We start from the raw sequence: 20,423 nt of genomic DNA, 5'->3' as shown, positions 1-20,423 counted from the left end.
ACTAAGCGAATACTAAAATATCAAATTCATAAGTTTTTCTTTTTCAAAATTAATTAGAAGTTAAAGCATTTTTAAGGAGAATGCAAATTAATAATGGTTTAAATTTTTTTTCTTTAAATTTTTAATTTAATATTAATAAATTCATACACAGAAAAAAAAAAAAAGTTTATAATAACAAAGTAATAATAAATGTACACAAAATATATTTATTTAACATATTATACAGTAGCATTAATATATAAAACAAAAAAATTATTTTTATAAGAGTGAGCTTAATTTAACCTTAGGAGTATTATTTTCTTTTTTTATATTAAATTCATCAAAGAAATCATCAATATCTATATCAACTTTTTTTTTTAATTTTTTGTCCATTGTATTAAATTCAATATTCCTTTGAAAATTATTTGGTGATTTTTGTTCATTGGATTCAGTTATGTTAATATTTATTAAATCATAATTATTATTATTATAGTGACTTTTTTCTTTTACTATTTTATTATTTTTACAGTTATAATCATTCATTAATTTTTTTTGTAAAATAAAATTATTTTTAACGTTCGTATGTGGATCAATTTTTTCTGAAGAAATCTGAGAATAATTATTTTTAGAATTTGTGTTTGGTATTAAAATATTTTTATCATTAATACTTTCATTTATTAATTTAACATTTTTATCATTAATACTTTCATTTATTAATTTAACATTTTTATCATTAATATTATGATTATTAATATCATAATTTGAATTTACATCAATTAATCCATTTTCATTCAAACTATTCTTTTGTTCATTGTTTTTATATAAAAAACTTTCATCATTTTTACTTATTTCTATATTAACTTCACATTTAGTTTTAATAATATCTTTAATTTTATCAATAAATTTATATGTTTTCATTGAATCTATGGAATTATTATTATCATTTTTACTGTGCTCAAGCAAATCCTTTTTTAGCTGAACTAAAACATTTTCTAATGTGTCAAATGCATATATGCGCACGTCCAAATTATTATCTATTAGAGAAGTAATTATTAGAGGCAACAAACTTGATACAAATTTTTTTGTATTAAATTGATCATAAGTAAATTTAATAGATTGCAATGTTGCTATTCTTGTTTGAACAAAAGAATCTTCTAATCCTATCTGATATACATTTTCAAGAATATTTTGCTTATCTGTTGATATGTATTTTGATATTTTTGCAATACATATAATTACATTTGTTCTTATACAACAGTCAGCTTCTTTTAAATTTTCTAATAATAAATTAATAGATGATGTTTTAAAACTTTTTTTCAATTTTGGAAATATATATATGAAATTTTTTATACTTTCATTTTTAATAGACAAGTTGTTATCCAAAAACCCATACGTATATGCGTTATAAATTTCATTCATATGATTACTATCCAATTGTTTTTCAATTAAATGAAAGTTTTCTAATAATACGTATCTAATAGATCTATCAGTTAAAGAAAAATATTTAACAAAAGTAGTATATACGTATTTTTGAAAATAATCTGAAGATAAATCCTTTGAAATATTTAAAATAATTTTTAAACATTTAACCACATTTTCTGATATTTCAATATTCTGAACTAATTCAGGCAAAATCATTTGAAATTTCACATCTAATGATAAATTATCAAGATTGTTAAACAATTCTTCAAGAAAATTAGTTTTTTCAAACTTTGACTTCATATGTAACTCTGTTAAAAATAGCATCATATTTACTATATTATTGTTTTTTAAGTTCTCATTGTTTAAAATCATACTAAAATCAATTTCTTTATTGCTATAATTACTTAATATATCATATATAATGTGAAGGTTTTTAGGTATATAGTCTTTACTGTTTTTAATATTTATATTAAAAATATTTGAGCCTAGATCATAAGCATCTTGGTTCTTTATATCTTCTATGAAAGAATTTTTACTACCTTTGTTACATAGAAATTTATTATTTAAAAATTTAGCATTATTATTAGTATTATCATTTTTTTCTAGGATAGAAAAAGAATAGTCAATACATAAAGTTGATGAAACATAATTTTTATAAGACCAAATCATTAAAATGGTTAAACCATATGCATCTATATAAGTTGAATGGATATGATTTGGAAAATTTGGTTTATAACCATATTCACATAATAAATGATCTTTAATATCATTTAAAACATTACTTATACTAGAATCCTTTTCATGAATACAATCAAATAAAGACAACTTCCATCTCCCACTTGAGTTAACAAATACAGAAAGTGGATTTATTAAACAATGAATATAATTACATGTATTAATAAAATTAACAGCATTAATTATTTCATATAATCCCCATATTGGATCACTTTTAATTTTTTCAAATATCAGAGGAATACACTTTTCTGTTACTATATAAATTCTTTTATCATTTTCGTAAGTATATAAAACTTTTAAAATGTTAGGATGAATTAATTTTTTAGAGTAATTAAAATGATTGCTAGTATATCTTTTAATACTATTTCTTTCTTTATTTTTTTTATCATATATAAATATACTAACTTCTTCATTATTTTTATTAATCCCCTCATAAATTTCGTAATATCCTATTTTAACTTTATATTCTACTTTCTTTCCTATTATAAAATTAAAATTAGATGGCAAGTCACCAAATAACTTACCAACAAAATATTGCAACATACTCTTAAAACAAAACTACTTTCAATATTTACATACATAAAATACTCTATTTAAATATATCTAGAAATATATATATGCTTAAATTCCACATAAATGTAACGAAAAAAAATTGCTAAAAATTTTATTTTTTAAATTATTAAAAATATATATATTCCATATTTCAATAAAATTAAAAGTTATATTGTTATTATTTTTTTTTAAATATAGAATATTAATTTTCAGTAATATTTTGCAAAATCATATATACTAAATCCATTTAATAAAATTTCCTAATATAGCCATCACTATTAATATGAATCAACATACTTTTCATATTTTATTCGTTTCAATAGTTTTATACTTTTTTTTTTTTTTTTTTATCTTTTGTATTATTTACAGTTTATGCATTTTGACTTGAAGTAGCAATTTACAAAAATAAAACAATAATCTGAATTAATAAATTTCATTTCACTAAAAAATAAAACAAAAATATTTAAATTAAATTTTTGAAATTCATAATAAAAAAAATTAATAATATAAAATATTTTGAATAAAAATTTTTCATTTATTTGTTTATGTATACGTATATATATTTTATTTAAAAAAAAAAATTTTTTAAATCTAAAAAAAAAAAATATAAAAAAATCATATGTGAGGATCATAATTTTAATAATATGAAATTATACTTATTTTAATTAGAAATTTACTAATTATATATAAGACAATAATAACTTTGATGGAGCATAAAAAGCAATCTCATTAAATAGAAAATAATTATATTTAATGTGAATTCTTTCTATTTTTAAACAACTACGAAAAAAAAAAAAAATAATAAATAAAAAGATATTTATAGGTTTATATATTTCTTAAAATATATATATATTGTCCCTTATTACTTAAATATTGTAACAAATATTAAAAAAAACAAAAAAAAAAAATGGAATATTTAGTAAATAATTACATTATTTGAGGTTTGAGTACGAATTAATTATATAATTTAAAACAAGCTGTCTTTAAGATTCTGAAAAGTTCTTTATAAATTTTTTTTTTGCAATAACAATATAATGTATTAACCAAAAATAAAGTTTTTCTATTTATTAAAAATGATCATTAAATGATAAATGTTCTTTCCTCTTTAATTTTTCCATACAAAAAAGGTAATAAAGTATACCTTATAGGTTACAAAAAAGATAACGAAAAAAGATGCTTTTATCTAATTAAAAAAAATTAAATATGATTATATACATATATATATATATATATATATTTTTAATGGAAATTGTAAATTTTAACATTCTTTTAACATTAAAAAAAAAAAATAAATAAATAAATTATATAATTAAGAGTATATATAATAAAAGAAAATAGAAATAGACAAAATTACAAGAAATTAGAACTATAATAAACTAATGAATATAATTTCATGCATTAAAATTAAAAGTATATATAGAAAAAAAAAAAAAGTTAAAAGTAAAAAAAAAATAAAATAAATAAATAAAAAACATCAAAAAATATATATATATCTTTCTAAAAATCCAGAATATTTCTGAAGAGATTTATAGTTAAAACGAAGTCTAAAAAAGAAATTAGCTTAACAAAAAGTTGTTAGAAATATAGATGAAAAAAAAAAAAAATTTTGAAACTTAGCATATGTAATTAATTGATTGAAAAATATTAAAATGATCTTGTAATGAATAAAATATAGAAAAAATAAGTTCCCCAATTTTTTTTTAATTTATCTTTTTCCCCCTTTTAAAATTAAAAAAAGTTGATTTATAAAAATGAAAAAAATTTATTTAAGCTCCTTCACATATTTATATTTCCTGAAGTAGGCTTGAGCCACCTGCAAACTTCTTATATTTGATTCAACTAATTTTTTTTTTTTAGTTTTTGTAATAATTGCACTTACTATATTACATAAATTCTTATAATTTTTTAAATTATCATTAATTTTTTCTTTAATTTTATATACAACATCCTTTTTTAAGAAAACAAGTGTTTTTCCTATCTAAAAATATATATATATATATATATATATATATATGAAAAAAAATGTTAATATTGTAATTAAAAAAGAATACAAATTATTTATATTAATGATAATGAAGTAATTATTTAATATAAAGGTTATAATAATATATTTATATATGAAACGGTTTTATTTATTTTTAAATATAAAATTAAGAAATTTAAAACATATAAATTAAATAAAATAATGATATACTATTTTAATGATATTTCATATAATTGATAATTTTTTTCTTTTTTTGAACACAACCTTATATGAGTCATTATCAAAGTTATTTTCTAGAATCTTTGAAACTTTTGTTTTATCATCTAAATTATTGTTATTTGAAATAACTATATCCAAATACTTAAAGTAACTTAAAAATGATGAAAAAGTATATTTATATTGAAAAAAAAATTTTATGTTTAGTGTTTCTATAATAGACAAAGAAAATAGTTGAGGAAAAACTTTCCTTTGGTTAAAATTGTTTTTTTCTTTAGTTTCATTTGGCTTAATGCATTTTATAAAAAATATATTGGTATTTTTTAAGTAAGAACTTATTTTTTTAAGATTTTCTAAATATTTAAATGATACCAAATTTTTTCGTCCCAATGATTCCGTTATTTCTACTTCTTCATACATGCTTCTAATTAAATTGTTTTTCGAACCCTAAAAATTAATTTAAAAATATTTAATAAATAAAGAAACTAAATATAATTATGAATTTAATATTTTATTTTTAAATATTTTCATTTATTGTTCTATATATATATTTCTTTTTCTAATTTGTAATTTTCGTATTTTTTAACCTTTAATAATCTCACAATGTTAGATGATAGAATATCTTTATTTTTTGAAATAAAATTAGTTACACTATATATTACATCACTCACAGTGTGTTTAATTATAAAGCTACCATTTATATCTTTCTTACATATTGAATAATGTGACGATTTTGAAAATCTATTAGTGTACACTCCTATTAATGACTAAATTACAAAATAAATATAATTTTTTTTTTTTTTTTTTTTATTTTATTTAATTTAATTTATATATTCATTATTTTTTTTTTTTTTACATTATCTTTTTTTCCAGGAGCTAAACAAGCATCTTCTAAAATAGACATTATTGACGTTTTTCCTCGTAATAAATCAATAACATGTTCGTTAGTAGTATATTTAATAGATTCTGCTATGATCCCTTCATTCTTATATAAATTTGATTCTTTTTCATAAACTACATATAAATATATATTATGTATTTCTTCGTTTGCTATATTGATTAGCAATTGTTCTAATGAATTTTTTAGAAAAATTTCAAAGCCAAATATGTCTAGTATACCTATGTAATTATGTAATTCTTTATTTTTGTTTAAAAATTCGTTTATTTTTTTAGTTATATATTCAAAAATTCTATTATATATATCCTTTGATATTGACCTACAAATTGATAATGATTCTCCTACTGTCAAGGGTATTTCTATTTTTTGATTAGCTATATTTTTTTCAGTAAATGTTAGATTATTTCTTAATCTAATCTCATCTATACCTAACAAAACACTTGTTTCATTAACAATTTTTAAATTTTCTTCATTCAACTCACTACAATTTGTTTTTCCTCCTTTCTCTATTTCATTAAATTCTATGTTTCCTATCAATAGAATTCCTTAAAAAAAAAAAAAGAAAAAAAAGAAATTAATAAGGTTAAATAAAACTTAAAAATACATAAATAATAATATTTACCTGATAAAATATAAAAAAGGTCATCTTTTAAGTTTCCCATATTCATTTTATCAAAAGAAGTCATTAGACTCTGAAAATCTTTTGCATCATCTATTTCTAAAAACAAAAAAAAATTATAAAAGATAAAGAGTAATATTTTTATAATAACAGAAAGAGGAATATTTTTATAATTATCAAAATTAGATAAAAACAATCTATTTTTTACCTGGAATACTGATATATCCATTTGAAAGATATTTATATTGATTTTCCGATTTAAAATTGTATCTTCTTTTCATATCATCACTCATTCCTTTTAGAATTTCATAAAAAATATGATAGCATCTTTCATTTTCTTCCTATTTTGTAAATTTAAGAGAAATAAAAAATATAAAATAATGTAAAATTAAAAAAAAAAAGAAACATTTCTGTTTTAATTTTATGCTTATCACTATTATGATAATGTTGTAAAATTGAATATATTTTCAATAGAATTACTTGAGAGACTACTCTTATTTTTTCCAATAAAAATATTTCAATACATGATGAAACAATATTTTGATCATCATCTAATTGTATTTTAACATATTTTCCATATCTACTTGAATTATTATTTTTTATGGTTTTTGCATTACCAAAAGCCTAAGTAAATAAAATGAGGGTAGAAAAATTTATATATATATATATACATATATATATATAATAATTAAAAAAGACCTAAAATTATATATACGATAATAAATTATGGCAATTATTTTTATTTTTACATATTTAATATAAAATTTGAAAAAAAAAATTTTGTAACTTTTTTTTCTTTTATGTTATACTTCTAATATAAAATTGGAATCCCATAACGTTTGTGATGTTTCATTATCTTCCTTCACTCCTGATAAATAAAATTTGATAACAAGTTTTGAAGCTTCTGTTTTACCTGATCCACTCTCTCCACTTATAATAATTGACTGACTATTTTTTGTGTTTATAAAATCGTACATTGCATCTTTTGCATATGTATAGACATGGGGTGGCAGCTGATCATTATTCAAATTTTTATAATCGTTTATATTGACATCAATAACCTGATAGGGGTTTATTGATATTAATATTGGCTCGGCTATAGTGTATATATAATTTTGCTCATATCTTAAAGCTAAAGTATTTAAAACTTCTGCAGAATTTTGATGAACCATATCATTTAATCTGTGACTGTTTACATCTACCATATCATTGCAATTAAATATATGCTCCTTTTTTACTACATAGACACTATTTGTTTCAGGAGAAATTTCTTTGAGCTTATAGTTATCTCCGTCAACACTAATAACTAGGCATTTAAAGAAAACAACATCTGGGTAAAGATCAACATTTGGGCTTTTGTATGTCCAAACATAAAAATTATCATTTTCACTTTTATCTATAAATTTACTATTTATCCTGAAATAATGATTTAATTCATTATCTCCATTCATGATTAAAGTTTTCATTTAAAATATTATTTATTTTTTTTTTATTTTTTTCCATTTCATTAAATAAAAATTAGAAAAGCATATACATGTACGCATATATATATTTGTTTTATTTTATTTTTTGCTGATATTTATATTATTAGTGCTTTAAAACTAGAAAAATTTTCTCATTTTATTTTTCTTAGAACATCTAACAAAAATAGCATTTTAGTTTATATAATCCATTAATTCCTCTATTTAGTAGTTTTTTTCTTTATAGCTTTTATTTTTTTTTTTTTGTAATTTATAGTATATTTAAATATATTATTTTACAACTTTTTATGGCTTCAAAGTAACTAGAACAAGAAATTTATTATATATATATATATATTTTTTTTATTTTTTAATATTTCAAAACATAAAATGCCTAATTAAAAAATAGCTTTTAAAAAAAAACATAAGCAACATATATTTAATTAAATAAAATAAAAAAAATAAAAGTAAAAAAAAGTTTTAATATATTAGTGAGAAAGCCTATAACTTCTTCTTTAAGATGTGTGCAACCTTTTTTTTTTTTTTTTTTTTGGTATGAACAAGTTCAGAACAAAAATTGCAACATATATATATTTTTCAGCAATATCTTATTAAAAAAAGGAAAAAATAATAATTTAAGTTAAAAATCCTATTAAATAATTAAAATTTTTTATAATCCGTGTAAATTGAGATTCTTTTCCCTTGCTTTTTTGAAACTAAATTTTAGCTATTTTTTTTTTTTTTAAAATAATCATTAGTAAATGTTTTATTAAATAATATATCTACTCATAAAAATTTTAATGTACTAACTCATATATTTTATTCATTATATGCATTATTAAAAAAAATTAAAAAATAAAATAATGAAAAAAAAATTATACATATGTATGTGTACATAAAAGATATTTTTTAAATTTGTGCTATTTATTCATTTGCTTCACATTCATTAACTAATCCTTTAAATGAATCAACTATTACGTGTTGAACAATTGTATACATTTTCTCTTTAGAATCTTCATCTTCATTTCTTTTTCTTTCTAACTTAACTCGAACTCTTTTTGGTGGATTTCTAATACCTTTTGACCAAATATACTTGTTTAGCTTTACATCTAATCGTACATCCTGTAAAAATAATAAATTCAATGAAACAAAATAATATTAAACATTTTAATAATAAATTTAATACAATAAAAAAAGTATATTCTAAGGTAGCAATATAAACATTTAGCACAAAAAAAAGATAAAAACAAAATGCATGTTAACCTAATTATTCTCATATATTTAATATGAAGAACAAAAAGGAAAAAGAAAATACATTATTATAATAATTTATTTAATATATAAAAGAATAAAAAAATAAAAATTTACATATTCGAGTATCTCTACAATAATATAAATAATATAAAGTTAATAAAAATATCATACTTTTGTGTGCATAAGTTTTCCAGCAATATCTCTAATCTCTTTAATAGCTCTTGGAGCTTTTCTTTTATAACATACTTTATGAGTTAATTTACTTAAATTTATAGTAATAAATTTAGTAATTGGTTGTAAAGTTTTTTTTTGTTTTTTTGTACCTAAAAAAAAAAAGATAAATCATAATTAAATTATTTTATAATTTTTTTTTATTATTATATAGCTATTATAATTCTTTTTTTCAATATATTTTTTTTCTATTATTTTAAAAATTCTTTAATCTGCATATTTTAATATTTTAATCATCTTCTTCATATTTTTGTTTATTACTGTTAATTTTACTTTTTTACTTTTTAAAAAAATTAATTCGTTTTAATAATAATTTATATAATTTTTCATATATATTATGCTATTACCTTTTACCATTTTTGCTCTTATAAAACTAAAAAATGTATCTATTTGAATTTACACAAAATTTGGAATAAAAAAAAAGAAATTTAAAGAAAAATTTTCTCTTATTTATATTAAAATTAATTCTTCAAAAGAATATAATAATTTAAATGTTTTATTATTCTCTTTTGAAAAATGTTAAGTTTTTAATTTCATCAATATTTTTTTTTTTTATTTTTTTTTTTTTTTTTCGTTTAATTGCATTTGCTTTATTTTCTTCCTTTTAAAATATATGAATTTTTTTCATATTTTTTTTTTTTTTTTACATTTATGATTTATTATTGTATGAATTTTTAAAATAAATACATATTCATAAAAAAAATTAATTTTAATTTCTATTTTGTAATTATTTATTAAAAAAATATATTACGAAAGTTATAGTTTTTAATAAAAATTCTCTGTTTTTTAATATTTTATAGAGTTCGAGGGGGTTCTAATCATGTAATAGTTCCATCAAATAAATTTTTTATATATTTTAATTTTTTGCTTCTTTAAATGGACTATATTTTATTATCATTTTTAATAAAATATATACTTTAATAAAATTTAAAAAAATTTTATAATTTTTTAGTATGCTTTTTTATATATTTATTTTTAATCTATACTTTGGTAAATTAGTAATGAAGTATAGAATGTTGTTGAAAAAGAAATTAGTATTTATCAAATATATATTTATATGACTACTCATGAAAAAATGAAAATTTTTAAAAGTATTCCGTAAAATATAATATAAAAAAATAATACAAAATATATAAACGTAATGTTTTTTCTGAAAAAAAAAAAAAAAGTTTAAAAATAATTTAAATTGTGTCAATTTATAAAAAAAAAGAAATGGTGAAATGAAAAACAGACCTAATCATGTTGAACGAACTTATATATAAGTTGAAAAAGTAGAAACAATGTAAAAAAGAATTGAAGGTAGATATGTATACTAAAAAATAATTATAACAAAATTAAGAAGACCAATATAACTTCAATAAATACATTTGAATATTAATGAAAAAAAGTGATTAGAAAAAAAAAATTATGTATGTTCATATAAAATAAATTTATATATATTTATTTAAAAAATTAAAAAAAGAAATACATTTTCCAATAAAATTATAAGAAAATATGTCAATAAAATCTTGACCAGGTGGCGGATATTTTTTATAATCATAACGATAAATTAAAGAAGAATTTTTTGTCCATAAATTATTTGATAATCCTCTGTGTAATATTTTTGAATCATAAATTATTAAATCTTGTTCTTGAACTTCAGGTATGAATGATGATCCTGTTTTATAATATATTTCTATGAATTTTTTGAAATTGTAAATTTTCTGTTTTAATTTTTTCTTTTTTGATGAAAATAAATGAGTTCCAATGAAAAATTCAAAGTTCCCTGATTCTTCATTTATTTTATTTAAGGGTAAAATTACTGATAAACCATTCATCCCATTATCTACGTGATAGGTTTGAACTTCACTTAATGGTTCATTATTAATTAACTGTAGTTCTGATAAATATATCTTGTCGTTGTGCTCATTTTTTAAATTTAAATTATTAAATTCATCTAATTTAAAAATTACATTTTTGTCAAAAAAATTGAATGTATTTTCATAAGACCCTATAGGCAAATAGGAATAAATTATATTCATCCAGTATTGTTGAATATTTTCAAATAAATCACTAATTTTACTATTTCTAATTATGCAATATTGCCTTCCTCTTGTTGGTCTTATACAATAAACATTTTGATCCTTATTCATTAAAAATGAAGATATGTTCATATTATTTTTTTCTAGAAATAGATCTTTTTTTATTTTATCTATATTTTCTTTAGGTATAAAATTTTTTAACACAACAACTCCATATTCACGTAAGCTTTTATTTATTTCATTAATCGTAGAAATATTTAAAACATACTTTGTACTATTTAAAAAATTATCTTTTTTATTTTCTTCTTTTTCTTTTTCTACAAGTAAATCATTATCATTATTATTTATGCCTAAATAATTATTTAATTCTAAACCTATGTCTTTTCCTGAATTTTCACTACAATGCCTATATGATCTTTTAATTTTTATAAAATCAAAAAAATTATTTCTTTTGTAATTTACCAGTAAATATAAATATATATATGCATATAATTCATCAATAAAACGCACTAATAAATCAGATGATTTTAAATTAATTTTTTTTCTTTCTATAATAAATTCTTTTAAATGACTAAAATCAATATTTTTTAAAAAAATTGAACTACTGTTTTCATTTTTTTTAATGTGTAATTCAAAATAATTTATAATTTCTTCTATTAATTTATCTATTACAGTATTTTTACTTTCTTTTTCTATAATGTTTTTTAAAATATTTTTTTTTTTTTCAAAAATATCATTCAGATATTGTAGATGATAATCCAATGGAAAATAAATATTTGACGCTTCTGATATTTTTTCAACTGGAAAATTAAAATTTTTGCATATTTTTTCAATTGTACTAGAGTATTTTTTTTTATCTATGATTTCAAAATTTTTTTCTGTTAAATTAAAATATATTTTCTGTTCTTCATTTTTATAATTTAATTTTTTTCTTTTTATATATTCATTGCATATTCCTGAGAAAATAAGTTAAACCTTTATTTGACATATGCACATAGAAAAATGTTCTAATATAATTGTGTTTAGATATATATATATATATATATATATTAACTTTTTTTTTATATATATTTTTATAATTTTTTTTGTTAATATTCTTCTATTACCTATATTTATGGATACAAAAGATAAAGTGTAAATTAAATACTTATATTCAAATTTTGTTGTTAGCAAATCTTTATATCTATTCATTCTACATACAAATATAGTTATTTTAGTTAAAATTACTTTGTTATTTTATTTTTTATTAATATAGTGTAAATTAGTAAAATATATTTTTGCTTTTTTTATTTCTCATCAAAAGTCTATATCTATTTCATTTTTTTTAATTTTTATTTTGAATTACTTGACATAATTGATAGAATAAAACAATTCATAATAATAACAAAAGAAACTTGTTCCCTTTTAAATTTTTTTTTTTTTTATCTCTGTGCTATTTTTACTTCTTTTATATATCTATTTATAAAAAAAGAAAAAAAAAAATGTATATATTTATTTACTAATATTTCTTTAAAAATAATAGCAGATGTAATTTATTTGTTGACATTTTTGAATCATATATATTTTTAAATTAAAAGCTTTATTTTACTTGCATATCAATAAATGTAAATAAATTATTATAAATCTTTTTTAATCTCTTTTTGGCATAAACTGTATTTTTGATAATATTTTCATTTTATATAATTTTTTCCTAACTTTAATTTCCTTGTTTAATTGTATGTAATACATCTGTATCCATCTTACAAAAAAAAATAATTTTGATAATATTTTTTTTTTCTCTCCTTAAATTTCATAGCTCATTTTTAAATTATTGTTTTTTTTAGATGAATATTAATATAAGTATTGTGAATATAGATATTTATTTGAATTAATTTTTTTTTAAATATATTATATTATAATATTAAGATATAAATAAATACATGTATGCTTGAGTTTATAACTTCATTAAATAACTTTAAGTTATATATATAGATGCAGATACGTTGACATATTAATTGCATTGTTTTAATCATTAATATATGTAAATTTCACATTTTTATGTATTTTTTAAGAATGATTATGATAATTAAAAAGAAAAAATAGAACATTTTTAAAACTACATTGTATAATTACTAGCTCATTTAAAGAATTGTATTTATTAATATAAATTTATTTTTTGTGATGAAATATATATAGATTAATCCATTCATTAATATTGTATATAGATATATAATTATTATAATAAAAAAAATTTGTACAAATTATAAAGAAAATAAAGAATAATATACATATATATATATATATATATATATAGATATAATTTTTTTTTTTTCTTTTTTTTTTTATGAATAGAAATATATTAAAAATAAAAATTCGGTATACGTATTTAAATAGAGAAAAGAATTGTTTTATATGAATCAAAAAATAGAAAAATGTTCAGATTTTGTAAATCTGATAGTTTATTAATTAATTATAGAGAGCTTAAATATATATGTTTTATTTATATTTTCTTGTTGTTCAGCTTTTTTATTTGGTGTTTATGTAAAAAACATTTTCAAAATAAAATAAATAAAAGACATAAATGGAAGAATCATGAATCAATATATAAAAATGAAAAAGCACAATTTTTTAATTATATATATGAATCATCTGACTCAGATGAAGTAATTATTAGACAAGAGGGATATGCAAATAGTTTTGTTGGCTTTGTACTAAAAAATATATCTATTATATTTTACTTAATTACTCATATTATTATTATATTATTGATAATTAATGAATATTGCATATATGAAAGTAATGACAAATTATGGAATGATAGGGCTTTTGTATTTTTTATTTTTTTTCTATTAAGTTTTATAATTACTTATGGGATATTAACCGTTAGAAAGCATATGCATAGTTTTTTTTTAAAACCTTCACTTTTGAAGGATAGTGATTATGTATTAGTTTATACAAAAAATGAAGACTATATAAATTTTTATAAAAACATATTTAAAGAAATCTTGGAATTTTTACATATTTTTTTAAAAAAGAGATATTATAAATTAAAAAAGTTTTTGTTTCCATACTTTGAACCATTCAATAATTATAATAAAGAAAAAAAAAACAGCATTTTTCAATATAAAAAAAATAACAATGAAAACAAATATAAGGAGTTCAATAAAAAAAAAATAAGTAAAAATTATGAAAATATCTTTAGGGAAGAAGAAATAATAATAAAAAAAGAAAAAAAAAAAAAAATGGAAACAAAGCCTATAAATAAATTAAAAGTTCACAAAGTAAAGGTAAGAACAAATGAAAAAAATATACGATATTTTTTTTTTCGTAGCATGAAGTATGTGTATAATGAGAAAAAGGATGCCTTTTATAATATATCACATAGTATAAATGAAAAAGTAAATAATTTAGATTTCAATTATATATTAAAAAAAGGAGGCCTAAATAATAACGAAATTATAAATAATATAAATGAATATGGATATAATAATATTCATTTAGAATTTTATTCTTTTTTTAAAAATCTAAAAAGAGAGTTGTTAGATGGTATTTATATGTTTCAGTTATTTATAACATATAAAAATTTCTTCTGGAAAGAAATGATAACATCTTTAATTTGGTTAATTATATCTATGTTAACAGTAATAAAGAAAATATTTAAGAATCAGAACAATAAGAAAGAAATTTATGAAAATATTCAAGCTAATAATAATACAATGGTAACTGTTTATAGGAATTCTATAGTACAGCAAATACCATCAAATAATTTAACCATTGGTGATATAATTATAATAACATCAAAAATGACTATACCTTGTGATTGTTTATTATTAACAGGAAATGCTTTAGTGGATGAAAGTTTATTAACGGGTGAATCAAGACCTATGAAAAAAATATGTATATCAAATTTGAATTCTTTTAATTCGTTTGATAAGATAAACTCTAATGAATCTCATATTTTAAGTGAAAATCAAGAAAATAATTTTATTGAAAAACAAAAAGGAAATGATAAAAAAAAAAATTTGGAATATAGTAAAATTAACAAAAAGGATTATAATAAACAACATGAATATAATAAATATAACTATAATAATTTTAACACAAATAATATATTATATGCTGGAACAGATGTAATATCTACCTTGAATTTTTCAGATAATATATATGCTATAGTAATAAATGTAAGTATATACACATATAAAGGAAAATATATGCAAAATGTATTATTCCCTAATCCATTACTTTTTAAATATGATTCTCAGCTGCCTATAGTTTTTATTTTTACTATTTTCTTTAGTTTAATTTGTTTATATTTTCAAATATATTATTTGGGTTTTAACATGACTTCCATTTTTTATTCAATTGGAACATTATCTCAAATATTACCTGTTTGGACTCCTGTAGTTTTAAATATAGGATTAAATATTTCTACAAATAGATTAAAAAAAGAAAAAAATGTTTGTTGTATTGCACCATCTAGAATTCCTATATGTGGTAAAATTCGCATTTTCTTTTTTGACAAAACAGGAACATTAACAGATCATAAAATAGAACTTTCAGGGGTTCATTTTTGCAATAATATTTTAAACGAAAAAAAAAAAATGCATTCAAGACATAGTAATCATAATAAAAGTATTTCTGATGATACTTATGATATTAAATTTGAAAACTTTTCATTACTCAATAGTAAAAATTTTAAATCTTTCTATAAGAATAACTTAAAGAAAAATTGGAATTTAAGAGATTTTGATTATAATGCCCCACATTTTTTGTCAAATAATATTGTCGAATATTACAGCTCTAATAATATTAATAATAATGTTTTTGAAAAAATTAATATGAAAGATAAAAATGATTTTAATAATGCTTCTCAACATTCCTTTTATTCTAGCATGGGATTCAACGATGCAAATAATATTAATGAAAAAAAAAGTAGAAACATAAGTGAAGAATATATACAAAAGCCTTTAACATATTACAAAAGTCATTTGTTTGCTTTAACAGATAATAATACTTATGATCAACCAGAAAAAAATAAATTATTTGATCATAAATTATCCAATTACAATAATAATGAAAGGAGTAATGATAATAATAGCCAAACATCAACTGGTGATATTTTTCAAAGTTATGATGAATTAGAAGAATATAAATATTATGAAGATGAAATAAAAGAACCTAATCATAATAAAAAGGAAAAAAATATTTATAGAGAAAATTTTAAAAAATATAATAAAAATAATAATGAAAAAAAACAAATTCAAAAAAAAAAAAATGGTAGATATAATAATAATCAAACTAATTATAAAATTTCACATGATGAGGTGGAGAAGTATAATGAAGATACTTTTGTAAATGAAACAAAAGAAAACTCAAAGAAGGACCAACAAGTATCAATTGATATGAATTCAAATATCATTAAAGGGGATTGCTTTATAAAAAAGAAGCAAAAAAAAGATTTGATAAAAAGCAATAATAAAAGGGGTAATGATAATAATAATAATATAATTACAAAAACAAGTAATATTAATGAATCTACTACTATGAATTCAATTACTTCTCTATTATATAATAGCAAATTGATATGGACTAATAAACTTACTCTTAATAATACACCTTCAAATTATCATTTACTAATTTATGCATTGGCTGGTTGTTCATGTGTTTATTATGATAGTAATAATATATATGGAAATGAAATTGATAAAAGATTATTTGAAGCAACTGAGATGAGAATAAGCAATTATATCAATAAACATGATATGAATATAAAAAAGATTACTTTAAAAATGAATGATGAATATAAAAGTTTTGATATTCTAAAAACATATGAATTTGATTACTACACAAAAATATCTACTACCTTATCATATGGATATTTTGATTTTAAAGACAAAATTTACATTGTTTTTTCCAAAGGTTCCTTCGATAAAATTTACCAAAAATGTATTAAAAATGACGAAATATTTTTTTTTAAAAAAAAAGAACAAGAATACAGTAAAAATGGGTTTTATGTTATTGCTTTAGCTTTTAAAATTATATGGAAATCATCTTATGAGAATATTCTAGAATTATCTAGGGAAGAATTAGAAAAGGATATGAATTTTCTATCATTAATAATGTTTAATAATCACATAAAGAATGATGCTCCTAATGTTATTCAAACTTTAAAAGATTCTTCAATTAGACCTATTATATTAACTGGTGACAATGCTTATAATTGTTTATACGTTGGCAATAAAATAGGGTTATTCAGTAAGGTAGATTTTTATGATTCTTTTTTTTCATTAAATATAAATTCTAATATTAATTCTGAAATTAAGAAAAATGATAAAGAAAATGTATTTCAATCTAACGAAACAAAATTTTTATCTTTTGAAAATCTTATAAAATCAAATAGCAATGAGAAAAAATTAAGTAATTCACCGTATATTTTGGATAAATATAATGAACAACCAAAAAAAAAAAAAAAGAATAAAAGCAGTGATAAAAAGGAAATTGATAAAGGAAATGTTAGAAATAAAAAGTATGTTGATATAAAGTATTCATATATTAAATCAAAATATTGTAATGGAAACTGTAAATATGAATCAGAAGAAAATACTCTTTTATTACCTCAAAATAAAGATGAGAAAGAAAAATTAGTATCCAATAATTTAAATCAAAATGATTATAGCGTTAAAAATAGTTTAATGTGTAAGTTTTCAAATGGTAAAAATGATACTTATAATGATGCTGTGAACTACAGTAATAATAATACAAGTGCTGATAATTATGACAGCATTAATAATAGTATAGAAGATGATAAGAATATAAAAGATAAAGAAAGTAGCATTTTAAAATCTAATGATCAAATTCATTTTATGAATAACAAGGCTTCGTATTACATAAAAGAAGAAAAATATGAAGAAAATATAATAGTATATGGACATGTATTAAATGATGAATTGATATTTATTAATATACAAAACGACAGAAAAATTAGTAAAAATATTGTATTGTATGATGATATATATAAAGAAATAATTTTAACAGGTGAAGCTTATCGATTTATAAGGCATAGAATATTTCACATTAAAAGTAATGATGAAGAATTTAATAATAAAGAACTAGAAGAATATAAAAATTTCTTATTAAGGGTACGCATATTTTCAAGATTAACACCAAATAATAAAATTGAAGTCATAAAAGATTTTATAAATTTTGGTTACATATCGGGTATGTGCGGAGATGGAAGTAATGATTGTGGTGCTTTAAAAATTTCTCATGCAGGTTTAGCTTTGTCGAATTCTGATACATCAGTTGTGTCACCTTTTAGTAGTAGAAATGAAAATTTAAAAAGTGTGATTGATATATTAAGGGAAGGAAGAGCTTGCTTAGTTACGTCTATTAATTGTTATAAGTATATGCTATTATATGGATTTATGATTTCAATTATTAAAATTGTCTTATTCATGCATGCACATGCAGTTATGTCAGAATATGGGTATTTGTTTTTTGATAATGTAATTTTATTATTATTAGCAAAGTCAATGACTTTATCAAAACCAGCACATAAGTTAAAAACACAAACACCCACTTCAAGTATTATAGGTGCTCAAACCATTCTTTCTTTATTATGTACACTTTTAGTTAATTTTTTCTTTCTTTATGTAATTATTTTTCAATTTTTTTATGTTTATAATTTACCAACATCATATCATATGAACAGCTCAGCACCCAAATCATCTTGGTGGTTAATGAGTGATAATTATGAAAGTTTTTTGACATGTATTTGGTTTTGTTTTCAAATTGTAAATAGTGCTTTTATTTTAACGTTTGGTGGAAAATATAGAAAAAATATTTTTACAAATTATACCTTTATGACGTAATGAAATTTCTACATGATATTAAAAAAAAAAAAAAAGAAAAGAAACAGTATAATGTATTTTGTTATATATATTTTTTCACTTATGTAGTATCATTAAATATTATTATATTTCACTTTATTTTTTGTAGGTATTACTTTTTGATAAACAGTTTTTTATTATATTTAACATTAGGAGGTCCTAATAAGTTGACGTGTTTATTTCGCATGAATTGTAATAATGAGATTTCAAAAACTACGAAATTCAAAATTTTAGATTTATTTTCTTATTCAGCTAGTGGATTAAGCTTTTACGGTCCTAACGGAAATAATATATTGAGTAGGAACCATAAAATAAGATTTCTTTTCTTAAATTTTCTAAATATAGCTGTAAATATTTTCATATCTAAATATATTTTATGTGAAAAGCTTTATAATTTGGTAAGAAAATTTTTTAATTTTAAAAATAGAAAAATTCCTGTTTAACACTCTTTTTGTTTTTAATTTTTTTTTTTTACCATATATTTAAATTTATTTTATAATTATATATATATCTCATACAAAATGTTTTGTATAATTTTTTTCTATCTATATTTTAAACAAAAAAATTTTTTTTTTTTAATTTATACCATAAAGAAAAATTTCATTTAATTTTGGCCTTCTATATATGATATTTATAATGCTAACCTTTTTCTTCTAATTATTTATTTTACTTAAAAGAATTACTGTAATTTTATTTTTAATATTTTATAAATTTTTTTTTATGACAACTATTATTAATTAAAGTCTTCAAATTATTAAAAAAAAAATATGTACATATCAAATAACAAAGTATTTCATAAATGTGCAAATACTATATTATTTTTAATAACATAAATTAAAACAAATTATATAATAAATACGAGAATATTTAATATAGATCAAAAGTTTTTAGGAATTAAAAAAAAATAAACATAAAAAAGTGCATATAATATAAATTCATAAAAACAACAAATAGAATAAAAAAATAAATAAAAATAAAAGTATAAAAAAACTAAACGGATTTTATTGTATTGAGCAACAGTTCTTCCATTTTATCTATAAATTATTTAAAAAGAATAGATTAAAATAAATTATATAAATTTCTTAATTATTTTCATAAATGTTTTATATAATAATTATATATATTTCGACATATAAAAATTGAAGTAACCTTATTTTTTTTATTTGTTTTTTTAAAGGAATCAT

The 20,423-nt window shown here is 18.6% G+C and overlaps 5 protein-coding genes across 5 annotated transcripts; 1 reads left to right on the top strand and 4 right to left on the bottom strand.

The window, feature by feature from the left end:
• Window positions 1-258: 258 nt before the first annotated feature.
• On the bottom strand, window positions 259-2,679 carry PRELSG_1028900 (protein kinase, putative; the record flags this gene model as incomplete). The annotated part of the gene is made up of 1 exon (XM_028677226.1): window positions 259-2,679. One exon carries the CDS (start codon window positions 2,677-2,679, stop codon window positions 259-261), a length of 2,421 nt encoding a protein of 806 aa, XP_028533636.1.
• A 1,771-nt stretch (window positions 2,680-4,450) lies between these two features.
• On the bottom strand, window positions 4,451-7,856 carry MyoB (myosin B, putative; the record flags this gene model as incomplete). Its single annotated transcript, XM_028677225.1, has 8 exons — window positions 4,451-4,666; window positions 4,937-5,335; window positions 5,476-5,655; window positions 5,745-6,331; window positions 6,409-6,504; window positions 6,614-6,746; window positions 6,886-7,029; window positions 7,215-7,856. The coding sequence occupies 8 exons, from the start codon at window positions 7,854-7,856 to the stop codon at window positions 4,451-4,453; spliced, it is 2,397 nt and encodes a 798-aa protein (XP_028533635.1).
• Window positions 7,857-8,789: 933 nt separating this feature from the next.
• Window positions 8,790-9,707, bottom strand: RPL31 (60S ribosomal protein L31, putative; the record flags this gene model as incomplete). Its single annotated transcript, XM_028677224.1, has 3 exons — window positions 8,790-8,987; window positions 9,291-9,442; window positions 9,698-9,707. 3 exons carry the CDS (start codon window positions 9,705-9,707, stop codon window positions 8,790-8,792), a joined length of 360 nt encoding a protein of 119 aa, XP_028533634.1.
• Window positions 9,708-10,780: 1,073 nt separating this feature from the next.
• Window positions 10,781-12,562, bottom strand: PRELSG_1028600 (conserved Plasmodium protein, unknown function; the record flags this gene model as incomplete). The annotated part of the gene is made up of 2 exons (XM_028677221.1): window positions 10,781-12,327; window positions 12,478-12,562. The coding sequence occupies 2 exons, from the start codon at window positions 12,560-12,562 to the stop codon at window positions 10,781-10,783; spliced, it is 1,632 nt and encodes a 543-aa protein (XP_028533633.1).
• A 1,220-nt stretch (window positions 12,563-13,782) lies between these two features.
• On the top strand, window positions 13,783-19,682 carry ATPase3 (cation transporting P-ATPase, putative; the record flags this gene model as incomplete). The annotated part of the gene is made up of 2 exons (XM_028677220.1): window positions 13,783-19,217; window positions 19,349-19,682. The coding sequence occupies 2 exons, from the start codon at window positions 13,783-13,785 to the stop codon at window positions 19,680-19,682; spliced, it is 5,769 nt and encodes a 1,922-aa protein (XP_028533632.1).
• Window positions 19,683-20,423: the final 741 nt, after the last annotated feature.

The sequence above is a fragment of the Plasmodium relictum genome, assembly GCF_900005765.1.
Source record: "Plasmodium relictum strain SGS1 genome assembly, chromosome: 10".
In the NCBI taxonomy this organism is placed as follows: Eukaryota; Apicomplexa; class Aconoidasida; order Haemosporida; family Plasmodiidae; genus Plasmodium; species Plasmodium relictum.
Note: the sequence above shows the minus strand (reverse complement) of the source record. Positions and strands in the feature narration are given on the sequence as shown.